Genomic DNA, 13357 nt, shown 5'->3' with positions numbered 1-13357 from the left:
GTCATTTCCTGATCATGTAAAACCACAGGAATATTAGAGATGTGAGTACACTGAAAATGGAGGGGAAATATCAAGTTTCTGCTTAGCTAGTTATTAAAGCTAAGTAAGTAAAGGTGTAACGATAATAAAACAACATGGTATAATTCGTAAAAGTGTCTCAAAAAGGGCTATCAGCATGCTATCAGCATGGGATATTGTCTGGTAAAGGCTGTGTGAGTGAGTATTATGTGAGAGTGATGCTACTAGCTAACTGCTAACAAGCTAAAGTTAGCATTTGCTTTAGTGTGCTAACTATTGGGCCACTGTACTGCATTTTAGGACTTTTCCACAAGCGTCTAGCATCGCAGCTCAACTTAGCGCAACGTTTTAGAGTTCAGATGGTTTGTTGAACATTCTGTTGAGTCTGCCATTCATGCTCCAGACATGCTCGTTCACTGTTATTTTTGACTCATAACAGCGACTGTTGTATTGTAAAGGACTCTACATTGTTAGCCTCAATTAGCCTAGTGAGCCCTAGTGAAGTATGTTCTAAAAGGGGGCTGGTACCACAAAATCGTTACTAGTGTAAAACCCTTACAACCACACAGAACTGTGTCGAGCCATGTTAGTTGTAGGCGCTAGTGTGCCATAAAGTACTGAAAACCTTTATTATGTTTGTGAAAACTAATAAACGAGAACTTGTCAGTCGTTTTTTCTTTTTTTTCTGTTTTAAAATAATACAAACATAAAAGCTAGGGCAAGCCTTGGATTATTCTACACTAAACCCAGATTTTTTGGGGGGAATTTTTGAAAGATTTACCCTACTTGTAAAAATAAAAAATGTTTATTTGCAGTTTTTCCAAAAAATCATGCTAAAAATGTCATGTTGCGTCACTCTTGTGAACCTGATACCGTGTATTGTCCTGTTTTATGAGACGGACGTATCGTTCTACCCCAAGATGTTAGTCATACACCGTGTTCCAAATTATTAGGCAAATTGGATTTAAGTGTCATAAAGATTAAATATTTTTGTTGTGCTATTAAATTTATAGATGGTATTGTGTGTCAGGGCTCTTTGAATCACTATAATTAATTTCAGAAAGCTGGTTGATTAGTTTGTCTGGTGAGCTCAATTAAAGGAAATCTACTTAAGAAGGATGTTCCACATTATTAAGTAGGCCACAGGTTTCAAGCAATATGGGAAAGAGAAAGGATCTCTCTGCTGATGAAAATCATCAGATAGTGTAGTGCCGTATGACAAGGTATTAAAACATTAGATATTTAACTAAAACTGAAGAGTTATCGTACTGTGAAGAGATTTGTGAACAAAGATGGGTTTGTGCAGATAAAGGCATAATGAGGAAGGTTTCTGTTAGACAAATTCATCGGATTAAGGGAGCAACTGTTAAAATGGCTTTACAAAGCAGCAAACAGTTATTTGAAGCTGCTGGAGCCTCTGGAAGCTCAAGGTGGAGGATCCTCTAGAGGCTTGCGGTGCAGGAACCTACTATTGGCCCCCTAACCAGAGCTCACAAGCAGAAACGGTCGCAGAGGGCCCAGCCATACATGAAGATTAATTTTCAAATAGACTTGTTCACTGATGACCGCTGTGCAACCCTGGATGGTCCAGATGGACGCAGTAGTGGATTGGTGGTGGATGGCCACCACATCCCAACACGGCTCTGACGTCAGCAAGGAGGTGGTGGAGTCATTTATTGGGCCGAAATCCTGGGGAGAGAATCTTTGGTCGGCCCCTTCAGAGTCCATGAAGGTGTGAAAATCACCTCAAGAAAGTATATGGACTTTCTGACTGATCACTTTCTTTCATGGTTCAAAAAGAAGAGCCGTACCTTCAGTAGCAAAATCATCTTCATGCATGACAATGAACCATCTCATGCTGCAAGGAATACCTCTGTGTCATTGGCTGCTATGGGCATGAAAGTGGAGAAACTCATGGTGTGGTCACCATTCTCCTCTGACCTCTGACCTCAACCCTATTGAGAAGCTTTGGAGTTTCCCCAAGCAGAAGATCTGAGGATGGAATGCAGTTCATATCAAACCAGCAGCTCTAGGAAGGCTTTCTGACATCCTGCATAGAAATTCAAGCAGAAACTTTCCACAAACTCACAAGTTCAATGGATGCAAGAATTATGCTGTGATATCAAAGAAGGTTCTATGTTAACATGTAACTCTGTCTGTTAAGATGTTTTTGATTTAAGTAGCTTTTGATTTCAGTACATGTGACAATTTAATGCTGCACATTCAAAGAATGACTGTTTGAAGTTCTTTATAATCCATAAAATGTTTAGAAAATCTGCTGTGTATAATAATTTGGAACAGTGCATTTTGAGTTTTTTATTTTTGAAAAAAAAAATACTGTTCATGGGGAGTTTTGTTCAGTAATAGTTCATGACTTGAAAATTATACTGACCATCATTTGCATTGACCACTTAAGAAAATCTGAGAAAATATCACTTGCATAATAATAATAATTTGGAACACGGTGTATATTAATATTGCATGATAAAGTTCTTTGTCTATTATTCAGGGTGAGTTGGATCTGGAAAGAACACACGAGTTTAAAGACGACTTCTCATCTCCTCAGAGGGAACACCCTGAATCCTTTGGATTACCCTTAATCTGTGTTGGTGTTTTTTCAGAGAAAAGGACAAAGTAGTTTTTATTTAAAGCGTACAGCGCCACCAGACAGATTATGTGTACATCTAATGTGTGAAGCAAATTCTGCCTGCGACCTACTACCTGTAGTCTGCATAAAAAGTTTTGAGGCTAACAAGATCAACATTTATTTGCTACGATTGTTTTAAACGAGACCAGTTAAAAACCTGAATAGTTTCTTCCTCTGGGTTAAAACCAGTCTAAGTGAGACGCATCACTCACGGGTGAAATGGAGGAAGAGACGGAAGAAAAACAAACAGTCCTTAGGTGAGTGAACATATCGTCATGTTGGAGTGTGAGTGTGTGTGTGCTGGTGTTGGGGTGTTGACAGACTGACCTCGCGGCGCCGGCGACTCACTTTGATCTGTATCAGACAGAGAGAGAGAGAGCGCTGCATGGTGTGTGTCTGCGCCTCGGAGACGGGGTGTGTGAGGACGTGAACTTCTGAACTCGATGTTTGCCTGATCTTTCTTTCTTTCTGCCACATTAAGCTTTGAACCCAAACTGAACAAAGTGGATGCTTTTTTAAAAAATTATTATTTCTTTTTAGCTCAGACTTACGATGGAAAAAGTGACAATATTGTAATAATTTTTTTTAATGAATGCGATTCTGCACATATCCCCTAATCAGCAGAGTGCCAAGGGCTGATTAGTTTGGCCCAGCGGAGGGAACCAGATTGCGTCGCAGCAGTATTTGGTGGAACTCAGCGTACAGAACTCAGTCCAAGTGTGAAATCCTGTCTCGCATCCTCAGACCTTGTCTGTTCTGCAGGATGAAGGACGCGTGTATCAGACGACTAGTGTGTGTGTGTCTGTTCTGCACAGGAAGAGAGGAGGGGAGGTGCACAGAAGCAGAAGCGGAGTCGACAGGCAGTCATCGGGCCGATGGAGAAGAGTTTTAGTCCTCTGAAGCATGGTGTCGAGGAAGGAGCACAAGAAGAGAAAATAATGTGATGGAGGGAGGAAGGAAGGTTGTGAGTGATGTTGAGGGAATAAAATGGAAGCAGTTCAGACAAAAATATGATGTGGAAGGAAGAAATCAGGAGTAAGTGGAAAAAAAAGAACAATGAGGAGAAGGAATAAGAGGGAAAGGAAGACAGCACGTTAGTAGCAGAATCAAACGTAAACAGCTCATTTCTTGTTCATAAACAAAACACAAATCCATACTTTGAAAGAAGCATTAAAAGCCATGCAGAAACACTGCACATGCTGCATCCATGCACAGGAAACACTCGTGCATGCAAATGCATCTACGTATATTTGCTCCGTCAGGATTGGGTCTATGCTCTCGATTCCGTGACCCAGTTACTACTTTTAACTTTTGCCGCCCAACCGCATTCTGTCTCTGGGGACGGCTGCAGCTACAGTGATGAATGGATCCAGCGCACCTATAGGCCAGATGTTCCAATCTAGTCAAGGAGAAAAGAAAGGAGGAGGCAAAGACACGCAGCCCTTCTCCTACTCTTCAGAACTCAGATGGAGCTTCAGCTGGATGCATGCAAAGGAACTAAATGACCTAGCAAAGCCATGCAAACATGGAGATGACTTCCAGCTGATCCACAGAGATGCTGGCTCCTCCCTTCGTCAACAGCATTCACCCACAGAAAGGATTCTGGTCAACTCACACCCTCTGGATCTGGATGCGGAGATCAGGTTTGGAAAAAGTTTGGATGAAATCTCGAAGTCTAAGGGAACTGATCCTGAGTCAGAAAACATTTCAACAAGGATAAAGTTAAAATGAAAAAGCTGTGTTGGGAGAAACTAAGGGTGTTTCCACTCCTTATAGTCCAGTAGCCTCGGTTTGACTGGGGACCAAAATTTCTACATTTGTTACATTTTCAGCTGGTGCGATTCTTTTTCACACTGCACTGTGTCAAACAAACCAAGACCCTTTGAAAATCTGTTTTCCCTCCTTGCCTCCTGGCTCTGCACCAAGAACCCCTGAAGGAAACGACATGAAAACTTCTAAAGAAGACACAGAGTGCAACTTCCTTCTTCACCAAATGGAAACAAAAATGGAGTGGCGCCAGTGTTTGTCGTTGGAAGATTTCTTTTTTGCCTTTGGTAAAAGACAACGAGTCATCCTCCTGCTAGCGTTAAAGATGCGCATTTGTTATTGCTGAATTTACCCAGAATGCCTAAAGTGCAGGAAGCAGCTCTTTAGGCTGTTTCCTGGAGACCACTTCCTTCTTGGAGTGGCCTCCAGTTCACTTGGTGTTCTCTTCAACCAAACCCAGACCTAGGTTTGTAAGCAGAGCAGAGTTCCATTTTGTGGTCCACATCAGAGTTTGATTCCACATCCACACCTCCCCAAACAAACTGGACATTTTAGGTAAACAGACTGGAGTTTGACTAAAGCAGACAAAGCAGTGAATGCAGCCTAAGTTAAAGGGCTTAAGGGATTTGAATAGTTTGCTGAATTAATCTAAGGCACGGCGATATATTGACCATTATTATTGCCATACCAAAATTTTCTAGTCCAGGCGTAAATCCAACTCTGATCCTGAGATCGATGTTTTCAGTCCTTATTTGTATAATCTTTCTAGGATAGTTTGCAAAACCTGTTTCTAAATGAGCAAAACTGACAAAAATATGCCCTAGAAGACTAAAAGTCAACATTTTTCAGGCTTTCTGTTTAGGTATGATCATGAAAACCATTTTTCCTTCCTGCTCACAATGACACAATCACTAATTTATGTTAGTTTTTCACAAAAAGATATCCCAATGACAAACACTCATGTCTCTGGGGTTAATTTAACAAAACATGTAGAAGCTTCAGGAGTGAAGATGTTTTATAGCCAAATGTGGCAATCTGGCAATCAAGAGGTCGCTTTCTTCACATGTTGAAGTTCCATTGGACAACACATGCCCATCTGCATGGTGAGTATGTGTGAGCGCTTGCAAGTAGGGCTGCACTGAATGCAGTTTTCTGACTGATCAACGATCCTTAAAACGTCTGCCCTGCCGATTCTGATTTTGGCTGATACCAATTTCTTTTGTCCATACAAATATGAGACTCATTTCCCAATCACATCTACATGAGATGCGATCGGTTTCTCATGTAAGTATTGGCAGATCATTGATCTCCCATAATTAAGGAAATTAGAAAAAGTTTATCAGTATATCCTTCCCTGTGAGTACCAATGTTTGAATGTCATGTATAGTAAAAGTCTAAAAGCATTAACAGATATTAAAAAAAGATATATCAGCCAAATTAAATGGAAATCAAATAGAAATATCAGCAGCCCTTATTTTTGCTCAGACGGGATGCCCAATTCCCAAAGGTTGGAAAACTTAAAGATGAGCCTTTAAGGGATGCTGGGAAACACTGAGAGTAGCTCACACTCTGTTCTGAATGGAAACTCCAAAACAAAGGAAACAAATACACAAAAGAACATGCAAAATCAAACTGAGGTTACAGACGAGAAGGGAACAAAGAAGAAAAAAGAAGAAAAGACTAAAAGGCCAGGACTGGTCGATGAGGAGAACCAAGCAGCTCTAGCAAAGTGACCGACAGCAGATAGAATTGGGGGAATTATTGTTTCTTACCAGGCTTTTGCACCCCATGAGCCTCCTGCTCTCCATTCTCCAAAGCAGCCCCAGCGTCTGCACACACAGTCACATACACACACAGAAACAAGCAAGCTCATTACTGTCCTTCTGGCTGCTAATGGCTTCCCCGAACACATAATGGAACCGCACACGATTCGTTCAGCGTGAGAGCAAGCTGGAGGTTTTTCCTGCTAGTGCAGCGGCTGTTCGGACCGTACCAACTTCGAGTTCCAATTTGTTAGCTCCCCGCATCAACAATAGCAAGCTGTGATGGAAACATTATTTTAAGACTCTCTTGAAAGGGTACGCCTAAAATTAATGGTACATATACAGTGTGAAACTCCAAACTGAACAAATGAAAACTGGTGTTGAAAGTGGAAAGTACAGCTTAAAACGATGCTCATAAACGTTACAAAATATGGGCATCGCCATATCGGAATCACAACTTCTCCAACTGTCAGGGGCACAACCACATTCTTTCTGAGATGTATAAGAACACATCATCTCCCTCACCCCAACAGCCCAGCACCCCATCCCCACACCGTCCCTCTCATGGCCCAGGTTTAATATGTCCATACAGTTCTCCCTTATTCATGCAATACAGTAACTCCATTATGGACTTTCTCCAGTAGAATTTCAACTGGGGCAATCGGAATACGGACGGAGAAGTTGTGAACGACGAAATTGGTCCGCCTGCAGTTCTAGCAATGGCAACGGAGGAAGTATGAAGCCGTTCAGTCCGTGTGTTGGCACTTCTCCCTTTGAAGTGGGGGGTGGTTGTTTACAACACTGGCAATTTCCGGTAACTTTCATAGCCTCCACAAGGTTTGCCCGTACATCACGGGCAAATGTTAGATATTAGGTAAAGTTTAAAGCTTCAACAGAGTCCACACCTCCAGAGAAAGAATATTGAGAAACATTTCTGAATATAGTTTCTCAATATTGAGAAACGATATTGAGAGTTAACATTTCTCAACAGCCAAGATTTTACCTAGCAATTGGTGTTACTTAAAAAAAAAAAAAATAAAAAAAAAAAAAAGAACCAACATGAAAATAGCAACTCAAATCATCACTGATTGTGTGAACTCCACACATACTTCAAGCAACCTGGATTCTGCACCTCTCTTCTGTTGCTCCAGTCTCTGGGATTTGATTTTTAAATGAATTGCAAACTATAATTTAAAAAAAGATTTGGGACCACTGAGTAATGGCCGAGACAGTATGTAAGAAATATCCCTGATGTTGGAGTTAGGATATGAACTTGCAGCAATGCTTCATATGATATAATACTGCATTCCTGGTGTTCTGGCTGGGACCTTTTTTAGCACATGTAATTCATTCAATTATGTTTACTAAAGATCTTATTTTACCGCTTATGTATAACAAAAGGAATAGTTTAAATTTCCTCCTTCTCTGCATTCATGATGCCTCCTTTTAAATCTATCCGAGAATTCAAGGTTTAAAGGTATTTGAAACTTTGTTATATTAATCGGCCAGTTAAACATATTGAATTCAAATTCAAAATCACTTTATTGATCCCAAAGGGAAATTAAATGTTGTAACTAATTAATTCAGTTTCTTCAGAGTTATTGTAGATTGCAATGTCACTAGGGAGTTGGTTAGGTGAAAAAAATCCTGCCTAAGCTCAGTAGCTGTTAGCAATCAAACACTGCTGGCGGATGTTTGGTGTACTGTGGAGCAGAAAGCTGACGTCGTTGTTTCTTACATCCAGTGGATGGCGTAGGTTGCTACAATCAATAGTAGCCACACAGGCACATCTGCTTGAAGGAAACAAACGCACCCAGTACAACACTTTCATTCTACTGGCTGAGAGGTTACCAAGCGACTGCCAAAAGGTGTTTCAAAAGCGAGCAGAGAGTCCGAGAAGAGACTACGTCTGAGCGTGAGGAGAAGTTTTGAGTACAAGCCTTACAAGTTTTGAAAAAAATGACATGAAGTCCTGCTTTCAAAATGAAAATGTAAGCAAAAGTATTAAACGTTTTGAGAACAAAAGACATGAAAGCCTGTTTTCAGACTGAAAATGCTCTTTTATTATGGCAGAACAATTCCACCAGGCTAGAAGAGAGTTGACTTTCAGACCTTTTCTGAGGTAGATAAGGTAAGGGTATAAGATTGCCGTCACATATAAGTATCAACTGATCACAGATCTCCAAAAGTTAAAGACATTGGCACTAAATTGGTGCATTCCTAGCAACCACACATTTTATATATATGAATAGGGAGTGAAAGAAAATAAGTTTGTCATCTTCCCACTCCTCCAAGCTAAATGCATTCTTGTTTATGTCTAAAGACAGTATCATCATATAAACCATGATATTGATGATTCAATATCTTGTTCTTACTGTATGTATATTACTATACATATATATATATATATATATATATATATATACACTGCTAAAAAAAATAAAGGGAACACTTAAACAGGTGTTTAACACTTAAAGTGTTCCCTTTATTTTTTTGAGCAGTATATATCCATCCATCCATCCATCCATCCATCTTCTTCCGCTTATCCGAGATCGGGTCGCGGGGGTAGCAGCTTCAGAAGGGAGGCCCAGACTTCCCTCTCCCCAGCCACTTCTTCTAGCTCCTCCGGGGGAATCCCGAGGCGTTCCCAGGCCAGCCGAGAGACATAGTCCCTCCAGCGTGTCCTGGGTCTTCCCCGGGGCCTCCTACCGGTGGGACGTGCCCGGAACACCTCACCAGGGAGGCGTCCAGGAGGCATCCTGACCAGATGCCCAAGCCACCTCAACTGGCTCCTCTCGATGTGAAGGAGCAGCGGCTCTACTCTGAGTCCCTCCCGGATGACTGAGCTTCTCACCCTATCTCTAAGGGAGAGCCCAGCCACCCTACGGAGAAAACCCATTTCGGCCGCTTGTATCCGCGATCTCGTTCTTTCGGTCATGACCCAAAGCTCATGACCATAGATGAGGGTGGGAACGTAGATCGACCGGTAAATCGAGAGCTTCGCTTTTTGGCTCAGCTCTCTCTTCACCACGACGGACCGGTACAGCGCCCGCTTGACAGCAGACGCTGCGCCAATCCGCCTGTCGATCTCCCGCTCCCTTCTTCCCCCATTCGTGAACAAGATCCCGAGATACTTAAACTCCTCCACTTGGGGCAGGACACCCCCCCTGACCCGGAGAAGGCACTCTACCCTTTTCCGGCTCAAGACCATGGCCTCGGATTTGGAGGCACTGATCCCCATCCCGGCCGCTTCACACTCGGCTGCGAACCAATCCAGCGAGAGCTGCAGATCACGATCTGATGAAGCCAAAAGGACCACATCGTCTGCGAAAAGCAGAGATGAGATCCTAAGGCCACCAAATCGGATCCCCTCAACACCTTGGCTGCGCCTAGAAATTCTGTCCATGAAAGTGATGAACAGAATCGGTGACAAAGGGCAGCCCTGGCGGAGTCCAACTCTCACCGGAAACGAGCCCGACTTACTGCCGGCAATGCGGACCAGACTCTGACACCGGTCATACAGGGACCTGACAGCCCGTATCAAAGGGCCCGGTACCCCATACTCCCGGAGAACCCCCCACAGGGCTCCCCGAGGGACACGGTCGAACGCCTTCTCCAAGTCCACAAAACACATGTAGACTGGTTGGGCGAACTCCCATGCACCCTCCAGGACCCTGCCGAGGGTGTAGAGCTGGTCCAGTGTTCCACGACCAGGACGAAAACCACACTGCTCTTCCTGAATCCGAGGTTCGACTATCCGACGGACCCTCCTCTCCAGGACCCCTGAATAGACCTTGCCAGGGAGGCTTAAGAGTGCCTCCCTGAGAGCAGTATATATATATATATATATATATATATATATATATATATATATATATATATATATATATATATATACTGTATATGTGTGTGTGTGTGTGTGTGTGTGTAAAAATAGAAATATATATATATATATTGTAGTTTGCTCCTTTTTTACCTACTAAAGGGTATAATATGCATTTTTCTTTTATGTGGCTCAAAGTACGGTAAAGCAATAAATCATAAATATTTGCCATATTATACTGAGAAACTTTTTAAAAAATGCCCATAAAGACAAATATGAGTCTCATTTGCGAATCACACTCACATAAATCACGGTTCACCTTTCAGTTCATGTGCAGGAGTCTGAAAAACAACAACAACCCCCCTCCGCGCCCCCACCATCCCCTCGGCTCCTGCTGACAGAGGACAATGACTCGCGGACTGCCTCGCCCTGCTGTTTGGCACTCGTCGCGTCAGCATGTCTGCGTCCGTCCCGACGCGCGCGCTGGACGCCACAGTTGATCACTGGCAACGCCACCCACGGCCCGTCCCGCAGCCGGCTGTCACAGGCCAGTGCCCACACACGGTCTGACTGTCTGAGCGAAGCGTCTGGGTAACCAAAACAGGCCCGAGAGCCGAGTCATCCCCGGTTAGCTGTCACTTCCTCTCATCTGCCCGCTCACTCACCGCTTTATTTGATCTGCGTGTGCACCGACCGCCTGACTCTTCCCCAGCTCGGCGCCGCCGCCCCTTTCGCTGCTCTGCGCCGCATTAAGCAGTGCGAATAAGGTCGCATTCCTGCACAAACTGGGGGTGACATTAAGATAAGCAAAGGCAGGAAACAATACTAGTGGAAGAAACACAACTCTTTCAGGGCCAGCTTGATGCTTTATAATCTCAGAATGAAACTACTACAAGCCATTTCATGGGCTGTTTTGTCTTGTTTGATAGAAAACACAATTCGACAAGCAAGCAGGACGATGAGCAGCTTCTTCTTCTTGAAACGTTGGTGATGGAGCATCCACTCTGCAGCAGAGTGAGGATCCGATATCCATGTCTTACCAGCCAGTCGACCTGTTCCAAAGCGTATCTGCAAGCTAATGCCGTCCCTGCGGCTGAATGACACGCCCGCTGATCCAAAATGGCAGCAAGTGTCTCGCATTGCCTAACGCTACCAGTCATTTAGGAACAGCTGCAGCTCCTGTAACCAGGCAGGCTCTTCGCTTCATTATCGGCAAGTAATACTTTATTAGACAAGTGGAATTGGGTTATTCGTAAAGTTTACAATTAAAGTTTTTTTTATATAGAAAGTCACAATGAAAACGATTCTGCTTTTACTCTGAAGGCCAGTCAGGGGGTGACAGTAATCTGGTTGAATTTAAATGTGGTGGAAGTTGAGAATATCCTGAGGAGCCTCTTTATCCTAAGCAATACAGAAATTAAGGGACTTTCACACTGTACTGGACATGCACTGACCCACTTTTTTCACTTTCGATACCGATATCTAAGGGTCAGTATCGGCTGATTCCGATCTGATACAAAAATAGCTAAAATGACTTAAAACGTTTCTATTTTTAAGTCATTTTATTATTTGATTATTTGATAACGCAGTACCAGTGCAGCAGACTTTAAAACACCAACAGCTTCACAAGCTTAGTCAAACATGAAAAAAACAACAATTTAGTTTGTTCAGTCAGTGCCATTAGTCTAACAGCCAATCTAAAATAAATGATAAAGAAACTGAAACTGACAAAAACAATAGATTGACTACATTGGTCAAACATGTAAAAAATAAACTGCAATAAACCTTTCAAATAGTTCAGAAAGTGCAATTAGGAAAACATAAAATAAATAATAAAGCATGATGTCACTCAGAGCACAAAGCATAGAATTAGACAAAATAGATCATTGATCAGGTACATTGTCACCGATACCCGATCTAGAATTTTTTTCAATATCGGCACCGATACAGATATTAATATTGGATCAGTGTGTCTCTCAGCTCCTCACCTGCCCGGGTGTCGTCGTTGTCCAGCAGGGGGATGTAGTCTGTCTTCCCCACCGTCTCCTTCACCTGGTCGTCGAATGCCTCGGCCTCCAGCTGGGCCACGAAGTCCCTCTCCACCTTGCTCTCCAAGCCAGGCTGCGGGGGGCTGTCGGTCAGCGCGTCGCTCAGACTCAGGTCTAACTCTGCCATAGCTGGAGGACAAGGGGACACAGGTGAAAAGGTCAGAAAGTCACGCAAAAGAGAAATAAGTGAGAAGGCTTGAGGATATACAGTGGGGTTGTTATGAAGCCAGGACTGAAGAGGATCAAACCCAGAGACAAACTGAGGCTGCTAAGTTAAAAGGAATGCAGGCTGTTGGGCTAGTTGGTGAACTGCAATAACACATTCCTCCACCAGGGGGAATATATTCACCTGGGATTCTAAACAGAAATATAACATGAAACAACCTGTATGGGGGTATGGAAGCACATTTCTGCCACTTTGATGAAAGAAATAAAAGTTGTATATCATAGTTACGAGATAGTGACTCATTATTATGACTTGGCTCTAAATTAAGAGATACATGTTTACATTTTTTCATCAGAGTGGCAGAAATGGCTTTTCATATGGAGTTGAGTGGTCATTTTTAATAAGAATAATATAGATAGCAAAATTTAGTAATTTTACTTTGCTATCATTATTGTTATTAATATTAATTATTATGATCATATTATTTACTATAATAATTACAAACATATTTAATAATTATTATAATAATCATAAATTATCTGTATAATTATGAATAAATAATCAATAGTAATAATTACTATTATTAACTATTAAACGTAATTAATAACAATAATTACTATTAATCAGATAGCTATTATTGTTGGTAATAATAAAATTATTAACAATGAGACAAAGAAGAAAAATAATAGTAAGAAAATTAAGTTGGAAATGAAGACGATTCAGAAAAATAGGAAGAGAAAATGTAGAAGAAAATGAAGGACAGGAGAAAAAAGAGAAAGAAAGAAGAAAATGGAAATGAAGAGTTGCGTATTTTAGAAATATTTAGAAAACAGCATACAATTATATAAGATTAGATGTTGGATTTGTGCATTTATATGCATATTTATCTTCATATTTAATCAAATATACATGACTACTAAGAGAAATAACCTGATATAGAACGGTTAAGTGTATGGCTACAAAATGGCAACATAAGGACATGAGACAGAGGAACAAATTGACTCACACTGGTCTGTCTTCACATTTAGACAATCACAGCTGATCTGGGAGGTCACCGACTGCTGAATGCACAAGCAGGTCGCACACATGTGATGTTCTAACTAATATCTGATTATCATTAGCTGC

At 41.9% G+C, this 13357-nt stretch overlaps 1 protein-coding gene across 9 annotated transcripts in view; it reads right to left on the bottom strand.

The window, feature by feature from the left end:
* LOC114136733 (microtubule-associated protein 4) overlaps nucleotides 1–13357 on the bottom strand; it is a 102740-nt gene that overhangs the window by 68008 nt on the left and 21375 nt on the right. For 7 of the 9 annotated variants that reach the window (XM_028004956.1, XM_028004947.1, XM_028004949.1 and 4 more), the window contains exons 2-3: nucleotides 12007–12195; nucleotides 6205–6261 (exon numbers count right to left, since the gene is read on the bottom strand). In XM_028004956.1, the coding sequence (XP_027860757.1) occupies nucleotides 6205–6261; nucleotides 12007–12193 (244 nt within the window). In that variant the 5' untranslated portion in view covers nucleotides 12194–12195. The remainder of the gene's footprint in view (nucleotides 1–6204; nucleotides 6262–12006; nucleotides 12196–13357) is intronic. The other 2 variants (XM_028004950.1, XM_028004954.1) reach the window with 1 other exon arrangement.

This window comes from Xiphophorus couchianus, chromosome 21, assembly GCF_001444195.1.
Source record: "Xiphophorus couchianus chromosome 21, X_couchianus-1.0, whole genome shotgun sequence".
Classification (NCBI taxonomy): domain Eukaryota; kingdom Metazoa; phylum Chordata; class Actinopteri; order Cyprinodontiformes; family Poeciliidae; genus Xiphophorus; species Xiphophorus couchianus.
The sequence above is the reverse complement of the archived record's forward strand: the minus strand, read 5'-3'. Positions and strand labels throughout refer to the sequence as shown.